This window comes from Cynocephalus volans, chromosome 5 (genome assembly GCF_027409185.1).
Source record: "Cynocephalus volans isolate mCynVol1 chromosome 5, mCynVol1.pri, whole genome shotgun sequence".
NCBI classification, from domain to species: domain Eukaryota; kingdom Metazoa; phylum Chordata; class Mammalia; order Dermoptera; family Cynocephalidae; genus Cynocephalus; species Cynocephalus volans.
In genome coordinates this window covers 151,179,361-151,202,911 of record NC_084464.1, presented here as the reverse complement: position 1 = coordinate 151,202,911, position 23,551 = coordinate 151,179,361, and the positions used below count along the sequence as shown (strand labels likewise).

At 35.8% G+C, this 23,551-nt stretch overlaps 1 protein-coding gene across 1 annotated transcript in view; it reads left to right on the top strand.

The window, feature by feature from the left end:
* Positions 1–23,551, top strand: part of SYNE1 (spectrin repeat containing nuclear envelope protein 1) — a 422,354-nt gene that overhangs the window by 79,057 nt on the left and 319,746 nt on the right. Inside the window, exons 3-7 of the mRNA XM_063096991.1 lie at positions 8,302–8,397; positions 13,962–14,045; positions 19,703–19,723; positions 20,197–20,289; positions 20,919–21,097. Of these exons, the coding sequence (XP_062953061.1) occupies positions 8,302–8,397; positions 13,962–14,045; positions 19,703–19,723; positions 20,197–20,289; positions 20,919–21,097 (473 nt within the window). The remainder of the gene's footprint in view (positions 1–8,301; positions 8,398–13,961; positions 14,046–19,702; positions 19,724–20,196; positions 20,290–20,918; positions 21,098–23,551) is intronic.

Genomic DNA, 23,551 nt, shown 5'->3' with positions numbered 1-23,551 from the left:
GACCCTATTTCCAAATAAAGTCACATTCTGTAGTATTTGGGATTGAAATTTAACATATCTTTCGGGGGGGGAGCAATTCAACCCATAACATACTCCATTAAGGGAACATTTTGTTTTAATACCAAGTTAAATGCATCCACGCCTTTGGAGGTTTTTTTTCTTCTTTTTCTGTTAATAAACCATGCTAATTATGGCTTTAAATGACATCTTTATAGTCATAAAATATCACTACATGGTTGCTTTTAGCTTCTCCAGTTGTCTTTCCATCAACAATGCTGAAAGATAACATAACATGGAAACACTTTCTGAAATGAATTTTACTTCCATCTGTTTCCTTGTACACACTTTGATGGGACTATTAATGATCTAAGACAAAAAAATACAGATGCAAAGAGGAAAAGGTAAATGTAATAATTCATTACCCCAGAAGTCATTCTTTGTTTTTCCAAAGATATGTTAAGTATGTGAAGTGATGGGTATGTGAATTAGCTTGATTAGTAATTTCAGAATGTATATGTATATCAAAATAGCACATTGTATACCATATATATATATATATATACACACACACACACACACACACACACACACACAATTTTTATTTGCCAATTATACCTTCATAAAGCTGGGGAAAAAATAAACTTACTTTAATTTGTTAATCCTAAACATACTGATAAATTAGTTATTTACAAATATGCCACTAAAAGATTACAAAGGAAATAATCACTTAAAAATGAGTAGCATTTATGTTTATTTATGACATAATTTATTGATAACAGGAATATAAGATCTGAAAATTTTATGCAGATTAATAAACATTTTGATATTTGTCAAAGTGCGTTCTTCAGAAATATATTTTATATATTCATACATTCATTCAACAAATATTTTTAAATGCTCTCTAATAAACTCAGCAAAGAAACTGTTCTGTTGAGACCTGATGGAAGAGGGGCCAGTGGAGGAGGGAGGTAAGTTACAGGTTATTGAATTCATCCAGGCAAGGGACTGGTAACTTGGACCAAGGTAGTAGGAGTAGAAGTGCTGGCAGGTGATTGGATTCTGGATGAATTTGAAAATAAAGCCAATCAGATTTGCTGATGGATTAAATGTTGTTGTGAGCAAAAGAGAGGAGTCCAGGATAACCCCAACTTTGTACTGAATAAAACGAATAACTTGGGGAGTAGGCTTCTTTCATATTATATAGTCAAACGAGCTTTATTACATCTGAAAATTGTTAAGAGCAGTTTTCTGAGCAGAGTTAAAGCTGGGCTGGAGGGCAGTTCTTGCCTTTGGGTTATTTATTCGGAATTGAATTGAATAATCAAGGAAGAGGAAATGATTATGCTGTCACGGGAAACAAAAAAGAATGGCTGCTATCTTTCTACCTGTGCCAAGTAGAGGTGGAAAATAATCACAGTAGTGCTTTATAAAGGGAATGAAAGAGAAACAGGTTTCACACAAAATTTTAAAATTACTTCACCTTGTTTCTGGAGATATTAGGAACATACAATTAGATTTTTTGAATAAAATGACAAAACCTTTAGATAATTTTACTTGGCTACTGTCAGTGTTTATAATCATGGTTTTATTTATCTGGTCCAAGGCTACTTTGGTATTTTGTGATGTTTTAGTGTGATGGGCTCTTTGCCAGCCTTTGGGGAGGTAACTTGCTCCACATCTGCTGGTCAACCTCTCTTCCCTTCCCACTCCTCTCTCTGTTCCTGTTGTTTAGCTTGTTGCTCCCACCCAGCAGATAACCATCAGAACATGCAAGAATTCTAGACTGGTCCTGTGATGGGAATTTTTTCCCATACACTGTCTCTCAACATGTGAAATAGTTCCTACCCAAAACTTACATAAACCAGAAGTACTGCTTTGTCTGGTTTGAGAAGTGGTGAGCCAGCCCATGCACAGAGATTTCAAGCCATTCCTGAAGACCTCCCTACACACTGAGCAGAAGGCAGTTTTGTGAATATCTCAGGCCATGATTATGTATCATGTTTAGTGACCCTGGCCTCACTCAACAGTGTGTGTGCCTCAACTAGTGTAAATAGTTATCTGTGTCTGTGCTTTTCCTTTAGACATTTTGTAGTTAAGTTTTACGGATATCCAGCAATTACAAATATTAAACTATATGATATGTATTTAGTATTTTAAAGTAAAATGCTATGGCTTTTTCTATCATTAAACGTTTTGAGAGCTTTCCCCAAAAGGGAGAAGCATTTGGTAGAACACGAAAAGAGATGATGGTAGATGACCATGTGGATTGGTCCTGCGCATGAGACAGTAATTTTACTCTTTCTTTGCTAAGGACTAAATCCTTAATACTGAAAATCTACTTTATAGCTGCATGATACTGGTCATGAAGAACTCTAAGATTCTAGAAGATGTATAGATATCCCCTGATGAAATGGTGATATGCTAGTAATGTTTCAAAGACGGTTTCTATTCTTCCATGTAGCAGCCACTATGGAAGACAGTATGGCAGTTCCTCAAAAAATTAAAAATGGAATATAATCCTGCGATTGCACTTCTGGCTATATATCTGAAAGAACTGAAAGCAGAGTCTTGGAGAGATATTTGCACACCCGTGTTCATAGCAGCATTATTCACAATAACGAGAAGGTGGAAGCAATGCAGGTATCCACTGATGGAAGAATGGATAGACAAAATGTGGTCTATTTATACAATGGAATATTATTCAGCCTTAAACAGGAAGGAAATTATAACACCTGCTACAACATGGATGAACCTTGAGGACATGATGCTAAGTGAAACAAGCCAGTCACAAAATGACAAATACTATGTGATTCTATTTATATCAGATATTGATAGTAGTCAAAACTACTAAATTTAAAGTAGAGTGGTGGTTTCTAGGGTCTGAGGGGAAAGGAAAATGGAGAGTTATTGTTTAACAGGTACAAAATTTCAGTATTGTAAAATGAAAATAATTCTGAATATTGGCTGCATAACCATGTGGAAATACTTAATACTACTGAATGGTAAATTTTATGTTATATGTATTTTAGCACAATGAAAAATTTAGAAATTAAACTAATAAAAAAATACAGTCAGGTTCCTCTGAAAATGTACAGTCCCATCTCCGCAAAATGAATTTATTTTTGATCACTTATGTGAATCTCATTGAGTGGGAGTGGGAAAGCACTATAATGTAAATTTTCACACTTAGAATGATGTTTGAAAACTAATAAATTAGACACACATGTCAGTTATGCTTCATTTTGTTGCAGGTACTGAAATTAATTTTAGATTATTTAACCCAAAAGAGAAATCTATTGAAAGGATCTGGGGGCCTCAGGGTATAAGAAGGAAAGCAGATTGGGCAGGAAAGGGTTAAATCAGCAGGCTTGGGTTGCTCAAACCTTGCACATTCCAAAGAAAGGCCTGTCTTTAAGAATGGCCTTTGGCTGGTTTCTGGGAGATGACCTCTGAGCACTTGGAATGTTCCACTCAATAAGCTTGTTTTTGTATGCCTGAGGTCTTGAGCCATTCTATATTTATATAGTGAACCTGAGTTTTTGTGTGCCAGTGGCTTTGGCCATGCCGTACCACTTTGATCAGATCATTTTATATTAACAATATGATTTTGGTTAACACCTGTTTTGGCTGGAAGTAGGGGTGAGGGAGAGGGCTGGAGTCTGAGAAGCTGAGCTCAGTCACATAGGTGCTGCTTGCCTGTGTGACAGTCTCCCAATAAAACCCCTGGACACTAAGGCTTGCATGAGCTCCAGTGGTTTGCAGCACTTTGCACATGTTGTCACACATCATTGACAGGAAAATTAAGCACATCCCTTGTGACTTGACTGGGAAGGGGCAGGTCTCTGGCCTCTGGAAGCTTGTGCATGGTTTCTCCTGGACTTCACTCCATGTGCCATTTTCCTTTGCTGATTTTAGTCTGTATTCTTTTGCTGTAATAAATTGTAACCATGAGAATAACAGCTTTTCTGAGTTCTGTGAGTCTTTTTACTAAATCAGCAAGCCTGAGAGTTGTCTCGAGAACTCCCAGTCTTGAGAAAAACAAAAGCAGAGTGGCTCTTGGGACCTTAGCAGCAGGACCTAATGACACTAGTCCTTAGGTCACTGCCAGGGAACAATGTGACCCTAGACATCTTCTGGATCCAAGCAGAGAATATGATGGGCCCAGCTTGGTTACTCACATGAAAGGATACAGTGTAGCACATGGGGGTACATGATACGAGTCAGGCTGACTTGTGTCTATGCCAATATATGTTTATACACATGATGCTTCTATTATTACTTTTTAGGCTTTCTTAAATCTACATTTTAAAATGGCTTTTTGTTAACAAATTTGTTAACAAATTAGAATGGCTGTCACTTTTTCCTATCCATCAGTACTTTTGCTATTGATATTAAACAAAAATCATATTTATAGGTTTGTATATTATTCAGAAAAAGTTAACATTAATACCTATATTTTATACTAAGCTTCCTGTCTAACAATGTGGCTCAGAGTATAATAAACCTGGGTTCAAGTCCCAGTGACTAAATAAGAGTATGATTTTAGCCAATGGTTTAGAATCACTGAGATTCAGATTCCTCGCCTTTACAGAGAGGTACTATTCCCATGTGTGGTTGTTGTATTAAATGAGGTAACACATAAGAGTCCGCGTAATAGTGCTTGACACATCTAGATGTTCAATGATGTTTTATTCATTCTGTCCTCCTTTCCTATTCTCATTTCTTCCTCCTTTCATCCCTGTTAAAAAACCTACTAAATTTCAGTATGTAAATAAGCCATAGAGACACTTACTAAATATTAGAATTCTCACATACAGTCTACACTAGAAATATCTTGTCATATTTCCTTTATACGCCAACATTTCTCATTTCATGTATAATTTTTAAATGTGAGACCTCCTTAAATTTTAATTGTATGCCAAATTTTCATTCCTGATTTTTTTTTAAGTCAAATTATTCTCTTAATATTTTTCACCTGAGGAATGTAATTGTTTCTTGGGTCATAAAATGAACATGCAGCATAGCAAACATGGCCATCCCTTCATGAATGAAAACACTAAAACAGATGGTGGATAAGGGTTAAATATATATATATATATGTATGTATTCTTAGAGACTAGTAAAGAGACGCAAGTTATACACACACAGATGCACATGCACAATGTTAGAGAATAGATTATTTTCTGAAAATACAGGGAACAGTCAGTAGAAATTATGTCAAAGATACCTGTGCTCCCCCAGATTTCATAAAGCTCAAGGGGAAACTTTTGATCTCCTTTAAGTCCTGAGAGAAAGGGAATGAATCTCATTACACGTTATCAAGGGGCTGCTGTGGCAAAAATAAAGGGGGAGGAAAAAAGAGAAAGGACAGTGCTCCATGAGGTCTGTTCCGCTCATGGGTGAACTATCAAGGCTATACCCAGGCAGTGCTGACTCTTCCACCACAGAGGCATGTGCATTTTCCCAGAGTTTTTAGAGACTTTCAGACGCCACATAATCCTTCTAGAGCCAGAGCTTAGGGTTTAGAGCTAGTTTGAGGAGAGCTTCTAGAAAGGGTAGCACAGAGCCAAGCACCTTTCTCTTCTCGTTTTCTCCCATCTCTCTCTCCCCACTTCCTGTCTGAAGGTCCATTCTTTGAACCACCTCAGACTCAGCATGAATATATTTTGCTTCCACTGTAGAACATACTCAATATGACTGGCAAGGCCAAAGAAGAATATAATTTTCCCAAATATTGTACAAAAAAGGAGCTTTTCACAATTTTCCATTAATAAAAAAAATAATAATAGTGGTCTCTAAAAGTGCTTGATAGATTTCTATTGAGTGCTTGAAGTTGCAAATTGGTGAGAAATGGGAACAAAACCACATTGTCTTTATTTTCCTTTTAACTATCCTCATTTCCATCTCTTTCTCTTGGCTCCCAGCACTATGACCCAAGTCCTATCAAAGTAGTCCTATTGCTGCTCCAAGTATTTGTATATGTGACAGGAGAAACAATTTAGTTCAAAGATTTTCTGTAAAAACAATGTTCCAAAAAATAAATGTGATGTAGTCACAGTAGTAAAGGTCTCCCCTAGTTGATCATTTGCTTATATAAGCAATACCTTATGCAAAACGGGATGGCAAGACTTGTCCAATAATTACCAAGATTTTTTATCCCACAGTAATTTTTGATAAATAAAAGCGTTTCATTGGTTTTACATAATGTTTACATTCATTGATTCATTCAGTCAGTTAGCCAGCAATATATGTTCCACCATGTCTAGGAGAGGACACTTACCTGGAAGGAAGGATTCGAGAGTCATGTCTATGCAGACAAAATGCTGTAAAGGACAAGGACTCAGAATTGAGTTGGTGAGTAGTCACAGTTAGGAAGGAGACACAGAGAGAGACCTATGAATCAGGCAGGCTGGCCACAGGGTTTGGGCAGGAACAGATGAAGAAGAGGATGGTATCTGCGATGCCCCACGAAGAGAGGCCAGTGGGCTACTGACCTGCACCGTGGTCACAGCCGAGCTCAAGGCCAGTTCCAGGAGCCCTGGGCAGGGAGCAGCTCAGGGGAGAAGTAAACGTGCAGCCTCGGTAGTGATGCAAGAGGGAAAAACCAAGAGGCAAAAGTGAGATCAAGAGAAAAAGTTCTTCAAACTGGCAGAGACCGCTGTCTGCTTAAAGGCAGAACAGATGAATGTCGGCATTTTATTATTTTTTTGTTGTCAAATTTTTGGAAATCTTTATTATTTCATGGGAATTCTCTGCTCCTTTAACTTACTTTATATATTTAGGTTAACACAATATATGAAACACTTCATTTATACTTGTTCACTGAACATATTACATATTTATGACCTTTTCCCTCATTGTTTTACTTCATTTAAATAATCAGGATATGAATGGATACTTTGAATAATAAACAAACCATATTTTTAATGACTATATATGGCTAATACACTTATTTTGATTCATATCACACCCAATATTTTTCATTGAAATGGCTCCTTTTATTCTGAATAATTTTATGTATATGCTTAGACTATAAAGTCACTATTACATTTTTGCTAAATAAGAAGCATGTAAATGGTGGGATTTAAAAGGAAATGATTGAACATGAAAATTCTGTTAATTTTGAACACGTATTTCACAGCATAACAAAATGTGCTCAGCTGTTCATTTTGTAAAGAGAGAAAAATACATTTAAAATTATAATTGTAGCATTCAGAGACTGTAATTTATGCAGTCATAAGAAAAATATAAATGCTCCATATCAGTGGGTAGAGAAGAAAGTCAATTTTCAACAAAACATTTGGTGATTAAATATCTTCACATAGAACTTTTTTTTTTTTTTAAGAAATAAAGAAAATTGGAAGTCAGGAACCAAGCAGGCTTTTCACACGATTCAGTGACAACCAGAAAACTGTAGAGCTTGAACTCAGATGGTACATGGGACAACTTCTGGTTCTTTGAGAACTGGTGAACACATCCCCTCTACCAACCATCCACATTAACATCATTGCTTCTTTCCTTTCTTCTGAGCCAAGATAGACCCTGAATTTAAAGTTTGATGAACTCTTGTATATTGAGGATTTTAATAACCTTCATAAAAATAAAAGACCCTCTATGAATTGACTGCGGGTTTTGGCTTATTTTTCCAGCAGTGGTGATGGAATTCGCACTGCTCGGTCTGTACTCTTGTGCTATGATCCTTTGGATTCAGTGCCACACTGAGGTTGGCTAGATCTGCCAAGCTGGGAAACAGAACACAGCCAGCAAACTAACCCACAGGAAGATTAAATCTGCAACCTCGGCTGTGCCACCAGTGCTCCACAGCAGGGCACTGAGCTAACGAGGTTGCCTTGGGGACAGTGTCCTGCAGATGTGCTGCACCTTGTTAAGTCCCCGTAATGTGGCTCGCTCAGAGTGAAGTAGTGAGGTTGGTCTGGTTTGTCTGGGGCGCCTCCTGCTCTCCTTTTAGGTCCTGCTTTAGTGTCTGTCTTATCTTTTAGGTTGATAGTAGACTCTTTTCCTTCCCTTATCTCTCGCCATCCCACTCTTGCCAAAAATATCTTTCTAGAACGAAGCTAGTATATAATGTGTGTTAAAGCCCACACAGTAAATCTTCTGAAGTTTTTGAATGTTGAGTTCTATCTCCACTGGATTGTTTTTCTTCTTAAAGTTATCTACGCATTTCACCACAATGAGTAGGAAAGCAGAGAGAGAGAGAGAGAGAGAGAGAGAGAGAGAGAGAGAGAGAGAGAGAGAGAGAGAGAGAGGTATTTTTGCATTTACTCCTTTCTGATTTTACAGCGGAAACCCCCAATGGTGGTGGAGGATCTTTTTGAAGACATGAAAGATGGTGTTAAGCTGCTTGCTCTGCTGGAGGTCCTGTCCGGGCAGAAACTGGTAAGAATTTTTCTGTGACCATACTTGTTAAATGGTTACTATTTGGAATTTGAAGATTGTGGAGTTGGGAGTCTCAGGGGTGCTGCCCATGTGAGAGAAAGTGCTTTTCTTTTGTAGTTGGTAAAATACATAAAACAACTGATCTACTGGTCACTTCTGGAAGCAAGGAATAAACTTCCTTTCTTATTCCTGCACACCCCTAGTGGATGTAAAACATGATGTTTGTAGTAGAAACCTTAGAAGTAGGAGTTAACAGACTTCATCAGTAACCTGCCGTGGTTACCTGCTCCATTTGTGTGACACCCAGGGAGGTGAGTTGCAAGTTAACAGCTACCTCACTTTAAGTGTTTGCTTTCCATTTGGAAAGGATTGTTGGACAATATCTGTATATTTATATAGTTGTTTGTTGAGAATTAAACTTGAAACCTGTGTGGCATTCTTTATACTCTTGTTGACATCCCATTTATCAATCATTTATAACCAGAATATAAGAAGAAAGGCACTGGGAAGATTTTTTTTTTTATGTGCTGCAGTGAAAAACAACATTGACAGTGAGCTGCAAAGTATGTTTTTCTACATGATCAAATAATAAAATATTTATTTTTTATTGCTTATGTTTTTCATTTCACAGGAATAGAGCAGTAAGTAATTTGACAATATAAATTATTTATAAATAATGTTTACTGTAAGTAGAAAAAAGAGTTCAAGGAATAACCTTCAGATAGTTGTGTAACACACTGTGTGAGGATGGAAAGTTGTATAAACTCTGCATTTGGATGCAGAGTCCAAAATTAGGAGCACATTTTTACTTTACCTCTTGCATCCTGGCAAGAACTACACAATTATTATTACTTGGATAATCAATTTTTAAAAAGACAGTTTCTATCTGAACACAAATTTTCAGTTAATTTTGTGCAGAGTCCTCACAATAGCTTTTGTAAAAGAGTTGTTTGTTGTATGTAAATCATTCATTTCACTGGATTCATATTCACCTACTTGGATTCACAGATGCTTCTGGCGTTCTGTGTCCCTTCCCAGCACACCTCTGACTTCCGTTCCGTCATGGTAGACACTTCCCGTAGACTCCGACAGCATCTTACCTCAAGCACTGGTAGCATCTCTCGGGGTTTCTGCCTCAGGGCTCTGATCAAAGCCACAAGTTCATGGCAGCCCTGAAGTGTAGGAGAGTTGATAGTCCCAAAGGACCCTCAACCAATGAAGTTGGGAGTTCATGAATAAATGACCCAGCCTCAAATTTTTATGAGAGGCAATTCTGAAGCATATCTTACACATGTCTCATAGAGTTCCCCGTAGGGTCCCCAGCAGGATTGAGCGCCAGTTACCCACAGCAGTAACCCTCAATAACACACCCTTTATTGATTTTTTCTTCTTCCTGGTCTCACTCTCCACACATTCTCTGCTGCTTCCTGGGATCACCTGCCCAATAAACTACATGCACCCAATCCTTGTCTCAAGCTCTCCTTTGAGGGAAATCAAACAAGATATACATGAAAAGCCAATTTGGAATATATAGGCATATGCATTAGCTAAATAAACTGAATTAGCAGTAGGATTTGGGAGTCATTGGACTGAAACAAATACTCCCTTGATTGTCTGATATAACTGGCCATCTTTATATATCCTTCTGAATTAAGCTATTTACTCGAAGGTTGAAGGTGCCTCTATTAATATTCATATGGGTATTCAAGAAGTATATCTGTCATTCCAAGTGTCAATAATTCTGCCATTTTACTTCACCAACAGTATACAGAAATCTTGATGGGCATTTAACTGCCAAGGTAAAATATTCAGGAAAAAGTGTATATTTTTGAAATAACAATCCTACTCTTATTTAATTCCCTACTCATTCAGACATAGATAGACTTATGGGATCTTAAAGCTAGAAGGGATTCCAGAAAGAATCTCAGCGTTCTCATTTAACAGATAGGGAAACTGAGACATAGAAAGGCAATTTCTGATTTGACCTTTATTATTTGACCTTAATATTGAGCCCTTCAAGATTCTCAGTTATATAAAAAGAAATTATTCTGAAATTATAAATATGCTTTGCCAATGCTTATTTGAATTTTGTCCATGCATGCGTTATGTTTCAGGACCATATGGGCATGACATTTCCCTCAGGAGCGTTAACACTGTTCAGGAAATCTATAATTATCTGATGCGTAGATGTCTATTAAGAACACCTACTTAACATCACAGTTGACATAGCCCAGGACTCTGACTCTAACCATGATCATCTGGGAGATGTGGTCAGTTGGCTCAGCAACTTCTTTACCACCAACATCTCAGGATAAGGGTGGAATTTCAATATCCTAGTACTTTTCAACAACGTGTATGACATCCTTGTCTATGATTTTATTTAACATCTTAGGGAACTTAAAATTTTTTTAAGTTATTATTCTTGAATTTCTCTACATTCCTTGAATATTATTTGTAGACCACTTACTGTTTAAATGAATCAGTAATTATATATCTTTTAATATGTTTTTATCACACACAAATGCAGGAATATGAAATTTAATTTGGCACTTAGGATTTTTTTTAAAATGTGAGAAATTGCCATTGAAAAATTAGAAACAATAGAAACAATATGAATAGAATTAAAACTGCAGAGGAATGTCTTTTTTTAAATCTGTTTTGTTAACCATCAGTAAAGTATTTTTTTTAAAGACTATAACACTTTGCATTCTAGAGAAGCCCAATAACCCACTTAGAAGTGAAGAACTGACACCCTTAGGAAATCTTGAGCATCAAAGTGTCCTGCCTGTTCACTGCTGACTCTGTTAGTCATCAGTCATATATTTAGAGTGGAACTCAATCCTGCAATGGGTTTGGCATTGTCTACTAATCATTCAACTAGTATTTCTAGAGTCCCTGTAATGGATAAGGCAATACTTATGCATTCTAAAGAAAACACAGATGAATAAGATATGGTCCATGTCCCCAAAGAGATTGTAGCACAGAAAGCAGGATAATTATATTAGTTAGGATAAGTAAAGGTGTGTAAAAATAGATGCATGTATGTGATGGGATGATACAATACATGTTTATGTCCTCCTCACTTAGCCATGATACATCTATAGAAGAAAAGCAGAGAGAAGGTATTTGCTCTACTAGATAAAAGATCTTACAATGAAGCTCTATCACTTTAGACAGTGAAGTATTGGCACAGGGATGGGCATGTTGACAAATGCAAGAGTCCAGAAAACGAGGAAGACATGAATGGATCTTTAGAATATGTCAGAGGTGGGTGGAAAGAAGGGACTATTCAATAAATGAAACAGGAAAAAAAGGTTTATTCTAATCAAAGTGATGAAATTGAATTCTTATCTCATGGCCTATAAAAAATTCAAATGTACATGGATAAAGGACATAATAGCAAAAACACTTTAAAATCTTAGAAAATACAGGTTAACATCTTTTAGACTTAAGGAGAGGAAAAAAATTGTTCAATAAGACACAAAAAGCTGACTATAAAAGATTGCTATATATAACTATACTATACTATATTTAATATTTTACTTTATTAAAACTAAAAATATTTTTAAAGTCAAAAACCTTTAAAGAAAGCGACAAAAGTTACAAACTTGTCAAAGATACTCACAAGTCATAACATATTGTGAAAAGACTAAGAGAGGATTATTTTTAAGAATATATAGTATGTATCTTCAAAACAACAAGGGTACAAACAACCTGAAGGAAAACCTGGGCAAAAGATGAGAAAAGGCATTTTGCAAAACACACACACACACACACACACACACACACACACACTCACACACACACACACACACACTCACACACTCACACACCCTATTGCCAGTGAACAGAGGACGAGATATCCACATCATTGCTGATAAGGGAAATGCAAATGAAAACCTCAATGAAAAACAGTACATACATTTTACATACATTCCATGAAAAGAACAAGCAAAACACTTAAATATCTGTCAAAATCAAATGTTGGAGAGGAGGATGTGTGGATCAACAGGGTTATTTTGCATTGCTGATAAGAGTGAAAAGTAGTGCAATCATTTTAGAAAAGTTTGGCATTAGTTTGCAAGTTCAAAAGTCACTTTCCCTCTAAGCAATTCTACGCTTAGGTGTATATCCAAGAGAAATTATGCCTGTACAAATGCTGAGAGGTACAAGAATGAACTACCAGCACAGGTCACAATAGCGATAACCTGGAAATAACCCAGATTCATATCCAAAGGAGAGTATATAAATGGCACATTATATAGCTGTCCAAATGAATGAAATACAGTGAAAGGCCACAATATGGTTAAATTTTTGTAACACAATGTTATTTGGAAAAGTAAGTCTCAAAGAAGCAATATAGTCATACTCTTTATATAAAGTTAGAAACTAAAATAAACATTCCTTTTAAGAATGCATATGAATGAAATGAATCTGTATAAAAAGGAAAGCATTGGACTGAATTTGATGTGATGGTTGCCACGGGTGTAGGAAGACAGGAGAACGGAATGAATGGTCTTGCTGCTGAGGGATATGTCTTTCACACTCAATCGTGGGTCCTGGCTTTGTTTCAGTTGGCAGGTTCATAGGTACTTTTTTACATTACAAAAGATAATTAATTAAATAAACTAAATAAATTGGCTATACATGGATCAATAATGAGACTATATCATGTTTAACAGAGGTCCCTGTAAAGAATAAATACAAATTAAAAAATATATGTTCTATTTAAATATTTGTTTAAAATTATGTCATAAAAATTATTACCTGGCACAGTATTAATTGGAAAATAAAAGATACTTGATTTTGAATTTTAATGGGAGATTATTTAGAGCTCTAGGATCACAGAGAAGAGACCAGTTTACCAGCTACGCAACCTTAGAGAAATTATTAAACCTAAGTTATGCTTGTAGTTCCTGTAAATGTAAAGGAGGTTAGTAATATCTGCTTCACTGAAATTATTTTGAGTCTTCAAATTAACAGTGTGGCACAGAGAAAGCACATAATAAAATTTGGTGACTTAAATGCAGATAACTTAGAGTATCCATGTACTGGAATGCAATGTTTTGTGAATAACATTTTAATTCTCACAATCCTGTTTTTTAACCTTGGATCATATGCTCCATGTATTTTGGTCATTCATTTCAAGAAATATTACTAACACCATCAGTATCCTTATATGTTTGCATGACTGAAAAAAAGTGGTGAGTGATCAAGAGTACTTTTCATATAAATATCTCCTGGCTTATAAGAGTCACGGTCTCAGTAGACAACATAGGAGTTTTGTGAATTTCTGCTCTTAGGCATACAGAAGCCTAAAAATCAAATGCATCAATAGGTAAGCTGAGAATGAATGCTTTTGTTGAATAAATGAGTACAGTACATCTTCAGGGTGCTGTGAGGATAACACTTCTTTATGCGTTTGCCAACCTTCACAGAAATTGAATACTGTTAGTTTCTAGTGAATATTCTTCAAGTATATTTTTAGTCCATTTAAATAAATTTTATAACTGTCTTTTTAATATGTGCATTTTGATTTATTCCTATTCTTTCCCCTTTTACAGCCTTGTGAACAGGGACGCCGTATGAAGCGAATCCATGCTGTGGCTAACATCGGCACAGCCCTCAAGTTCCTTGAAGGAAGAAAGGTAAAAGAGAAACAAAAACAAAACACTTAAAGAAGACACGGGCATACTAATGTCTGCAATATAGGCTGTGGGGGCAAAAGCACTGCATGAAATCTATACAGCACAGACACAGTATGCTCGTAAAATATTTTGAGATTTATTGAAAAGTTGCAAAAAAAGATTTCACATTTACCCTTCATCCAGCTTCCCCTAATGTTAAGAATTTATATGACCATAGTACAATTATCAAAATAGAGAAATTGAAATTGGCATGATACTTTTAACTAAAGCATGGACATTAGTCTAATTTCAACAATTTCCCCCTACTGGTTGTTTCTGTTCCAGGATCCAATCTAATATCACACATGACATTTAATTATCTTTTACATTCTATGACAGGTTCTCATTTTTTCATTGTCTTTCATGACCTTAACACCTTTGATAACTCCTGGTCAGTTATTTTGCAGAATATCTCTCAATTTGTGTTTGTATGACATTTTCTCATGATTAGATTTATTGTTGTGGCTACACAATATTCCATTGCCTGGACGTTCCATACTTCATTTAACCACTGTCATATGAATGGGCTTTTAGATTGTTTCTAATATTTTTCAGACACAAACAGTGATACAATTAATAACTGCGTGCATATGTACTTTCCTATAATTGGAGGTGTATCTTCTAGGTAAATTCCTGGAAGTGTGGTTGCTAGGTCAAAAGATGAGTGGACATATAATTTTGCTAGATATTGCCATATTTTCCTCCAAAAGAGCTGCACCAATCCTCTTAGATGTAGCCTTTTCTAATTTGTGGGAATTTAGGAAGTCTGTGGTTGGCAATTCCACAACTAGCTTTATGGATGGATATCCCCATACTTCTGGAATATAGACTGATTCAATTATTTCCTTCTCTGTCTATATGCATGAAACTAATTCATTTACTTCACAAATGTGTAATTGAGTAATTTCTACAAGACAGGAAGTCTGGAAAATACAAAATTAAAGAAAACTTAGATTCTGGCCTTTAAATAATTTACATTTTGATAAATTGATAATGCAGTGAATCAGTGTAAAGTTCAGTCAGTTGTTCAAACTTCATGTCCGAGAGAGAGGCATTAAGTTGGTGTAGAAAATAATCTTAGCTTCTTGTGCAGTATTGGTCAGTGTTTCCAGGTCATCCTAATCTCATTAGAGTGAAGACTTTGTTTAGAGTTTTCAGGTCTTTCAGTCTCCCATATCAGCTATATGACAACAGTGTCTTACTTCATTCTGAGGTATGTTTATTGGCTAGAATCTAAAAACAAAATTCCTCTTATTAATGTCTTGGAGACAAATTTAATGACTTAACCTGCAAAAAGGCATTGTTTATAAAGAAGACTTATTTTCACAGAAGACTTGTTTCCTAAAGGTATTTTCACAGAACAAGTAATTTTTAAAAAGTAGAGAAATTAGATTTTAAATATTATATTTATTAGGAGCAGAAAATAATAAAGCATTTGAATATCAGGACAAAATTCCAAGAAATTTCCTTCTGTCCCCACAAGTCCCTAATCGCTTTTAAATTAAAACAAAAAACAAAAAAAAAAAACACCCTACCTGAAACTTATGCTTTTTAGCCACTCTTTCTTGCTCTTTTTTACCCACAACCTCACAGAATGTCTGGTTGTAGGGAGGAATGAGTTTTTGAAGGCTCTTTGGTACCCTCCTGCTTTTCTCTTTTACAAGTTATGCACTTATGTCTCAATTATATTTTCAAGCACTTGTCTTTGATCTTTGTACTTACTTTGTCCTCCATTCAGATTTTTTTCTTTAGATAACAGGGAATTTGTATAGTCCTTGGATTCTTATTTAGCTTTATTTAAGGAGCAATGAAGGTACTCCTCACATTTTACCGGGAAAATCCTACCATGGTTTTTATTTTTTCTCTTATTTGCAGAGCTATGGAAGAAAAAGACATATGTCAGAATCTGATAAGAAATGCATAAATGTGACAGTGGTGAATAAATCCATCAACACCTTTCACAAGTTTCCTTCACCAATGAGGTGTCAGGTAGATTATTCTAAACATCAATACAGGGAGCCAACCACTGACCGCCCTTCCTAAAACATGCTGTAGTGCAGACAAGGGACATAAATTTAAATTTCTATGAGGTTCGGAAAAGTGATGTGAAGGAATGAAGTGAATTAGAGGCTAACTTTGGTAATAGGAGCACTAAGTATTCCTGTGCCGTGTCTTGAAGAGGATAATTACTTAGTTCCAACTAGTTACCTCAATGAAATGCAAGGACAGTGACCCACCTAGGTTTTCCAATTTATCAAGAAAAGCCAGTAGTCTGCATTTTTATTGAAATTTAATTATTTATTTTAATATGTTTAAATTATATATTAAATAATGCAGGTAGTTGGCTACCTGTATTTTTGTTAAGAGTGATCCACCTGACACCTCATTGTAGAAAGCAGCTAGTGTTAAGTGACCATGGGTCCATTCATTAGGTTTTCAAATTTATCAAGAAAAGCTAGTCATCTGAACTTTTTTATTAAAATTTTTTTGAAATTCACTTACAAATTATTCAAATATTTTTGAAACATCCGTGGGCCTTGTGTTAGTCTGCTTGGGCTGACATAACAAAATATCACAGACTGGGTGGCTTAAATAACAGAAAATTAATTTCTCACAGTTCTGGAGGTAAGAAGTCCAAGATCAAGGTGCTGTCAGGGTCATTTTCCAGGGAGGTCACTCTTCCTGGCTTGTAGACAACCACCTTCTCAGTGTACCTTCACATGTCCTTACCTCTGTGTGAGTGTGGAGCAAGAGACAGATCTTTGGTGTATCATCATTTCCTTTTGTGAACACTAGTCTTATTGAACTAGGGTCTCACCCTTATGACCTTATTTAGCCTTTGATTACCTCCTTAAAGGCCCGTCTCCAAATACAGCCACATGGGGAGTTAGGGCCATGACACACGAGTTTTGGAGGGACATGAATAACAATTCAGTCCATTCAGGCCTTTGTCTTACAAAATCAGACTTCTCAAGATTACACAGGCTAAACACAATTGTCTACTTCAGGGTTCTCAAACATTAATGTGTATCAGAATCACCTGGAGGTTTTGTTAAAACACATCTCTGGGCCTCACTTCCTTAGTTTCTGGTGTAAAGAGTCTGAAGTGAGGTCTCAGATTCCACATTCCTCACAAGTTCCCAGGTGGTGTTTGCTGCTGCTCTGGGAATCACGCTTTGAGAACTACTGGTTCAACATCCTTCTGCTTGGTTTTATTTATCAATACGATCCCATGTTCTTTCTGGCTTCTGGAAATTCTTCAGTCTTTTTCTATGTGTCTCTACTGCCCGTTGTTTTATTCCATTTCTGTTGCTTATAACAAAATACCTGAAACTGAGTAATTTACAAAGAAATGAAATGTATTCTTTACAATTTTGGAGGCTGGGAAGTCCAAAGTACAGGAAACGTATTTGGGGAGGGTCTTCTTTCCAGTGGGATGACTCTCTACAGCAACCCAGGGTATTGCATGGTGAGAACAGGCTGAGCAAGAGAGAGCTAACTTGCTCACTCACTCTCTTTATAAAGCCATCAGAACCATGCCCACTACCACACATTAAACCATCAACCCATTGCTCCATGAATGGATTAATCCTTTCATGAGGGCATAGTCCTCAAAGTCTAATAACCTATTAAAGGTTTCCATAATTGGATTTCTAATAACCTATCAAAGGTTTTCCACCTTTCAGTTACCATAATTGGATTTCCCACTCTCTTAACGCTCTTACAATGGAGGTTAAGTTTCCAGCACATGAACTTCTGGGGACACATTCAATCCATAGCATCCAACCACTCTCCTAGGCTGTTAAAAATCTACTGTAAGTTCAATAGGATTTTGCAAAGATGGGAGGTTAAACAAACAAACAAACCCTTGTTTTGTAAACCTATTATGAAACAGTTTTTAGGATAGGAAATCCTTATGAAAAAACAGATTTTTTTTTCAAGTTGAGCAAAAGATTTTTAGGTTATATAATAACCTAAAAACTGGAGCTGGGTTGGGGTAGGAAATTCAAGTTATACTCAACTGCATTTTTTAGAGAAATGATATACAAGGAAAAGGAAATAATCTGCCATCTATGAAATGCATTAATCTTATGATTAGTAACATATAGTATAAATTTATGGATACTATGGATACTAAAATAGATATTGAAAAATAGATATGTTGAAGTTGTAAAACAGAGTGATCAAAATGACTGGAGAGATTGCAACAGGTTCTGTCATAAAAGGTTAAAGAAATTTGTTGCTCTTTTTACTGAACCCAAGTCCAGCTGTCTGCCCCAAACAAAAACAAACCACCCAAAAGTCAAATGTTGGTGAAAATGGAAGTCAGCTTTTATTCAGGAATACCAGTGACCTGGGGAGAGGTGGTAGGCTGACCCATCTCTCCCGTAAACCCGAAGGATGTGGCCAGACTAAAACCATCCCACGACTCAGATTTACTGAGGGTTTTTTAAAGAGGGGGTTGAAGGAATGGAATGTGAGAAGCAAAAAGCAGGAGGGAGGGGGACATGTAAGGGGCCAGGCGCAAATTCTCACCAAGATGCCATCTGGCTTCTGTTCTTGTCCTTGACGTAACCCTAGAGTCCTGCGGGATTCTGATTTAATTGAGGCTAGAGTCAGCATAGCTTTATTGATGGCTTTCTTGGTTTCTCAGTGTCTGGCTAGCGCATGTCTGGAAAACAACTTTACATTTATGTAAATAATGTCATCTTGCCGCATAACCAAGATTCAAAATATCAAGCAACTGTGGGAAAAGAGGGAACTCAGAGAGAGGCATACTAAGGAAAAAAGTCTTTTTTAAAGCCCATTCAGTTTTAGGTCCCAACATGGCTTCAGTACTGCTCACTCCAATATTCTTTATTTTCCACAAACATGCATTAAATATCTTACACTGATAGGTATAGAAAAAGAGCAGACCCACAAGCTTATGATCTATGGCAGTTTTCTATTTTTTTTTTTTTTTCCCTATCATTGAACCTGATGAATGAACTCACCAGTAAAACAAACTCCCATGGCTATACCTCAAATTATTTACAATGATTTTTGTGCTAGCTTTTGCTTTTCTCCTCTGATGTAAAACTAGTAAATTTAAACTAATTATTCAACAGGAAAGCATTTATAGGATGATTATGCATCTGATAAAAATGTTATTAAAGCAAACCATTTATAAACCTTTGAACTTGATTATTAATAGCGTATCTGAGAATTATTGAGCTAGAAGTCTGAGGAGTATTTCATTTTTTTCCCCCTAATTTGTTTAGGGATTACGAAAACGATGTTGAGCACTAGTTGATTGTATGCTATAGAGATCGACTGAGATAGATTGACCATACAAGCCCTTTTTGCTGGAACTTAGGAAATAACTTTTCAGTAGTTGGGAAAACATCAAAATGAATAATTGGGTACAACTGTAGACAGATTGGCATCTATCCTGAATGTTTTATGATTATCATCACTGAAAGCAGGGAACTGAACACTTTCTATTTTACTATTTCTTGGTTTTCCTTTGTTCTTTGTTAAAATATATTCTCAAAGTCACATTTGTGTTCCAAACAATGCTGATTTTGAAAGAGAATTTATGTATGTATATTATCTTCTCCCTTTGTTTTTCATGTCAGTCCATGTACAGAGGATCACCGGTTAGTACAAATTTTAGAATTTTTAACTCCTGATTTTTATAGGTAAAAGAGAACATAAGTTTCATGCTATTTGGTAACAAACTTCAAAGTAAGTGCATCTTCTTAAATTACTCATCATGGTTTCTTTTAAGTTCCAGTGAACCTCTAAATGTAGAGAATAACCTTTTTTTTTTTTCTGTGTGGCATTTTTGTTGGTAATTCACTGCATGATGTTATATTTTTTCAACTTTAAGCGAAAGAAGTTTTTGAAATTCATTTTATAATTGTTTTTATTTTGTGCACCTAACAAATGCCCCTGAAATCTTCACTGAAACCATGTGCCTGTTTGTTCTTATGCTCACCGTACTTACTGCTGTGTACCACTGCAGAGGCATGACCGAATCTATTGACATCTAATAAAGTCCTAATTATTGCATAATTAAATGGGCTGTAATATTCTTGTATATTACTATACAGTTTTTCTTTTTAAACAGATTAAATTAGTCAACATTAACTCCACTGATATAGCTGATGGCCGACCCTCAATAGTTCTTGGATTGATGTGGACCATTATTCTATATTTTCAGGTATTGTGCTATGGTTCCTCTTTGAGTTGATGTAATGTCACAGAGGGAGTTAGTGGTAGATATTTTAATAATGCCCTCATTTGCCGTACCATTGGGTTTGATCCTCAACTTAGCAGAAATGTGACCTTCACACATACATTGTTTTACAGTAGCAGGCAAATTTCTCCTTCTCCCCTGCAAAGGTGTTGTAAACGGAACCCCCCCCTTAAAGAACTCCAGCAGATGTACCCAATCTGAAAAGGGGGCATGTCACAATGGAGATAAAATGTAGGTGTAGACGGAGCTCAGGAACATTTTCTTTTTCCTCCGGAAGGGAGCAGTTCTAAGCTCTTATTAGACACAAAGGAGAAAAGTAATTTGCTCTCCCATTCAGAATAATTGTTCTAACCATTAAGTTTTATTTTATTAATCCATTCAGGTATTCAACACATATTTATTACTCTGTGTACGATACGTGGAGAGGCACTAGGTGAAGTACACAGAGGAGTAAAATGTCAATCATGCCCCTTTGGGAGCTTACCTTTTGTCAAGGGTGTTATGATAAATCTTTAGCTGGAAAAGTGAAATATGTGAGGAATGAAGAACAAGGAAAATTCTCACATTGCTTCTGGCTCTTAACTTACAAACAGATTGAAGAGTTGACCAGCAACCTGCCACAGCTCCAGTCTTTGTCCGGCAGCGCCTCCTCTGTGGACAGCATGGTCAGCTCCGAGACGGCCAGCCCCCCCAGTAAGCGGAAGGTGGCCACCAAGGTTCAAGGAAATGCCAAGAAGGCTTTATTAAAGTGGGTTCAGTACTCAGCAGGCAAGTAAGTACCAAGAGTTTGTTTATATTTGAAACGCTTAAATAATGGGAGTTATCAATTTATTACTGATTGCACCTTGTAGTGATTGCAAAATTTGAAGAGACATTTGAATGAATGGCTTTGTTTTAGATCTTGTTTCACTCCTGCTTCAAATTAACAAATAAACAAGAACTACCAACACTCTAGAAAAATGCTGTGATAAAATTAACGCCCTCTTTATTCATGAGATTGGGCCTGATTAATTAAATTGATTAATGATACACTTCAATTACTAGCGTGAGGGCTAATTCCATTAAGGTTACTTTTTAGACTTTCTGCTCCTGTTAAATAATCTTCACATAAATGCACTAGCAGTTTAAATTTGATTATCTCTTCTAACACTGATATGATTGATATTTAATAATAATGATAAATATTATTTGAGTGATATTTAATAATAATGTGAACTAAACTCCACTTTCCAAAAACATTATATTTGTTTTTATTTCCTGAAACTTTCTAGTGATTTTATTTTAAACATTTTTTTTCCTCTGGTCTCATTTTTCATCTCAAATGCAGATTTCTTTGTCAACTGTAACTTTATGGACTGAGAATTTGCTTCTAGTGTTAAGTTTGTGTCTAGACATTATTTACATGTGTATACATTTATGTGCTAGTAGTGAATAGAAAATTACTTCTTTCAAGAACTATTTTCTCATAGAAATTTCAATGGAGTTTACAGTTGATCATACCAATATTATGTGGTCTGATGTGGTCTGGGGTAAGTTCCTTCACGTAGAAGTTGAGCTTTAGTTTGCTTTTCCCAAATGACATGTAAAATTAAATCACTTTCTATCATGTTTTGCATACTAAATCTAATCTGGATTTGATTCTCTACTTCTGGAAAATAGTTGTAAACAAGTACTTGTCATTATAAAATACTGAGGCACTAAACATAGGGAGTTCTATTTTTAAAGTGTTCTAAGAGCAATAATAAGGAGAGAAAAAGATAAACACAGAAGATGTAATTAGTGTTACTAATTTATGTAGTTTTGTGTAGCTTTTAAAGTGTGTTGGTGGTTTTCTAATTTGGCATATATTTTTATGATTCAAGTTGCAGTCAAAAATATTTCTGAAAGCAAATCTTTGTGGCTCCTTAGAATCTGTAGTAGAAATTAAATTTTAAAAATCCTTCCCACATTGATGATTTGATTTGCAACTGTTTGATTGCAAGTATAGTGGAAATTACTAATCTCTATTGCAACTTAACTGGGCAAGGAGAAGAAACGTTCTGGGTAGGAGAAGACTGGTGACCATGTGCTGACATTTACCATGATGCTATTGCAGTTAACTTTGTAATAAGATCAATATGATATTCTGTTATCCATTGCTCCACACAGCATTAAATTAACTAAAAATATTGATTTTCACTTAATAATATAGTAGCTTGAGGTAAATTCAAGTTTAATGCTGTTGTAGTTATCCTGCATTTAACTTAGTCTCACACATGCTGTGTTGGATTTCAGAGATGTGCAGGGGTCTGGTGACAGCCCAAAGTCATTTCTGAAACATATATTTGCAATGTCAGTGGAAGCTGTATTTTCCTTACTTGTGCAAATGTCCAGAATCAGGGATCTGAGGGTTCTTCACCCACCAACACATCAGTATGATCCATTTCTTTTGTAGCTGCATAAACTGTAGAGGTTTGGGAAGATGAATCTTCTCTGCCATGCAAATTCTGTAATGGACACATGATTCCATGATTCTACCAAACTGTTGATAATTTTTCTAACAGCTGCTTCTGACACTATCCCTATGTACGTTTCAAGAAATTTTTTACCTGATGTGGATAAAAGACTTTAGAATCTGTATGCATTTCAGTAAATGAATGACAATGTCTCCTAAACGTATTGTCTTGTTTGAGACTCTAGTCTGAAGGTTCATCACACTTACAAGACTGAAGATGGTGGGAGTGAGAGAACAGCCAGTAAACACTGGACTAATTGTCAGCCTGTATTCACTGTTTTTATATAAAGTTAAAAAATATCTGAGAACTAAAAAAACTGTTTCATTAACACAGGCTAGTAAAGCCCTCTCTATTTTTTTTAACCAATTTTATTCACTATCAGTGCATATTATCAGATATGAAAGCATTCAGTTCTAATATGTCTGACATTTGCCTACCTACTGTTGGATGTCTAAGAAGAACAATAATAAAATAACCAAACTAATGAAGATATTTATAATCCAGACTCATTCAAAGTGACTTGAAGTAAATGTGTATTGGAGGTCAGAAATGCCTATAAACTGGACATACTTTATCACTTCTCAAAGTGATGTATCTAAATTTTCTTTGGGTTTGTATCTAAGATTCTTAAATGAGAGATTCGAACTAAAACTAGAACTTCTTAAGAATATCACCTACTACTTTGACTGATTTAATATGAAACATTGTGTGTATGTATAAATAAGAAACAT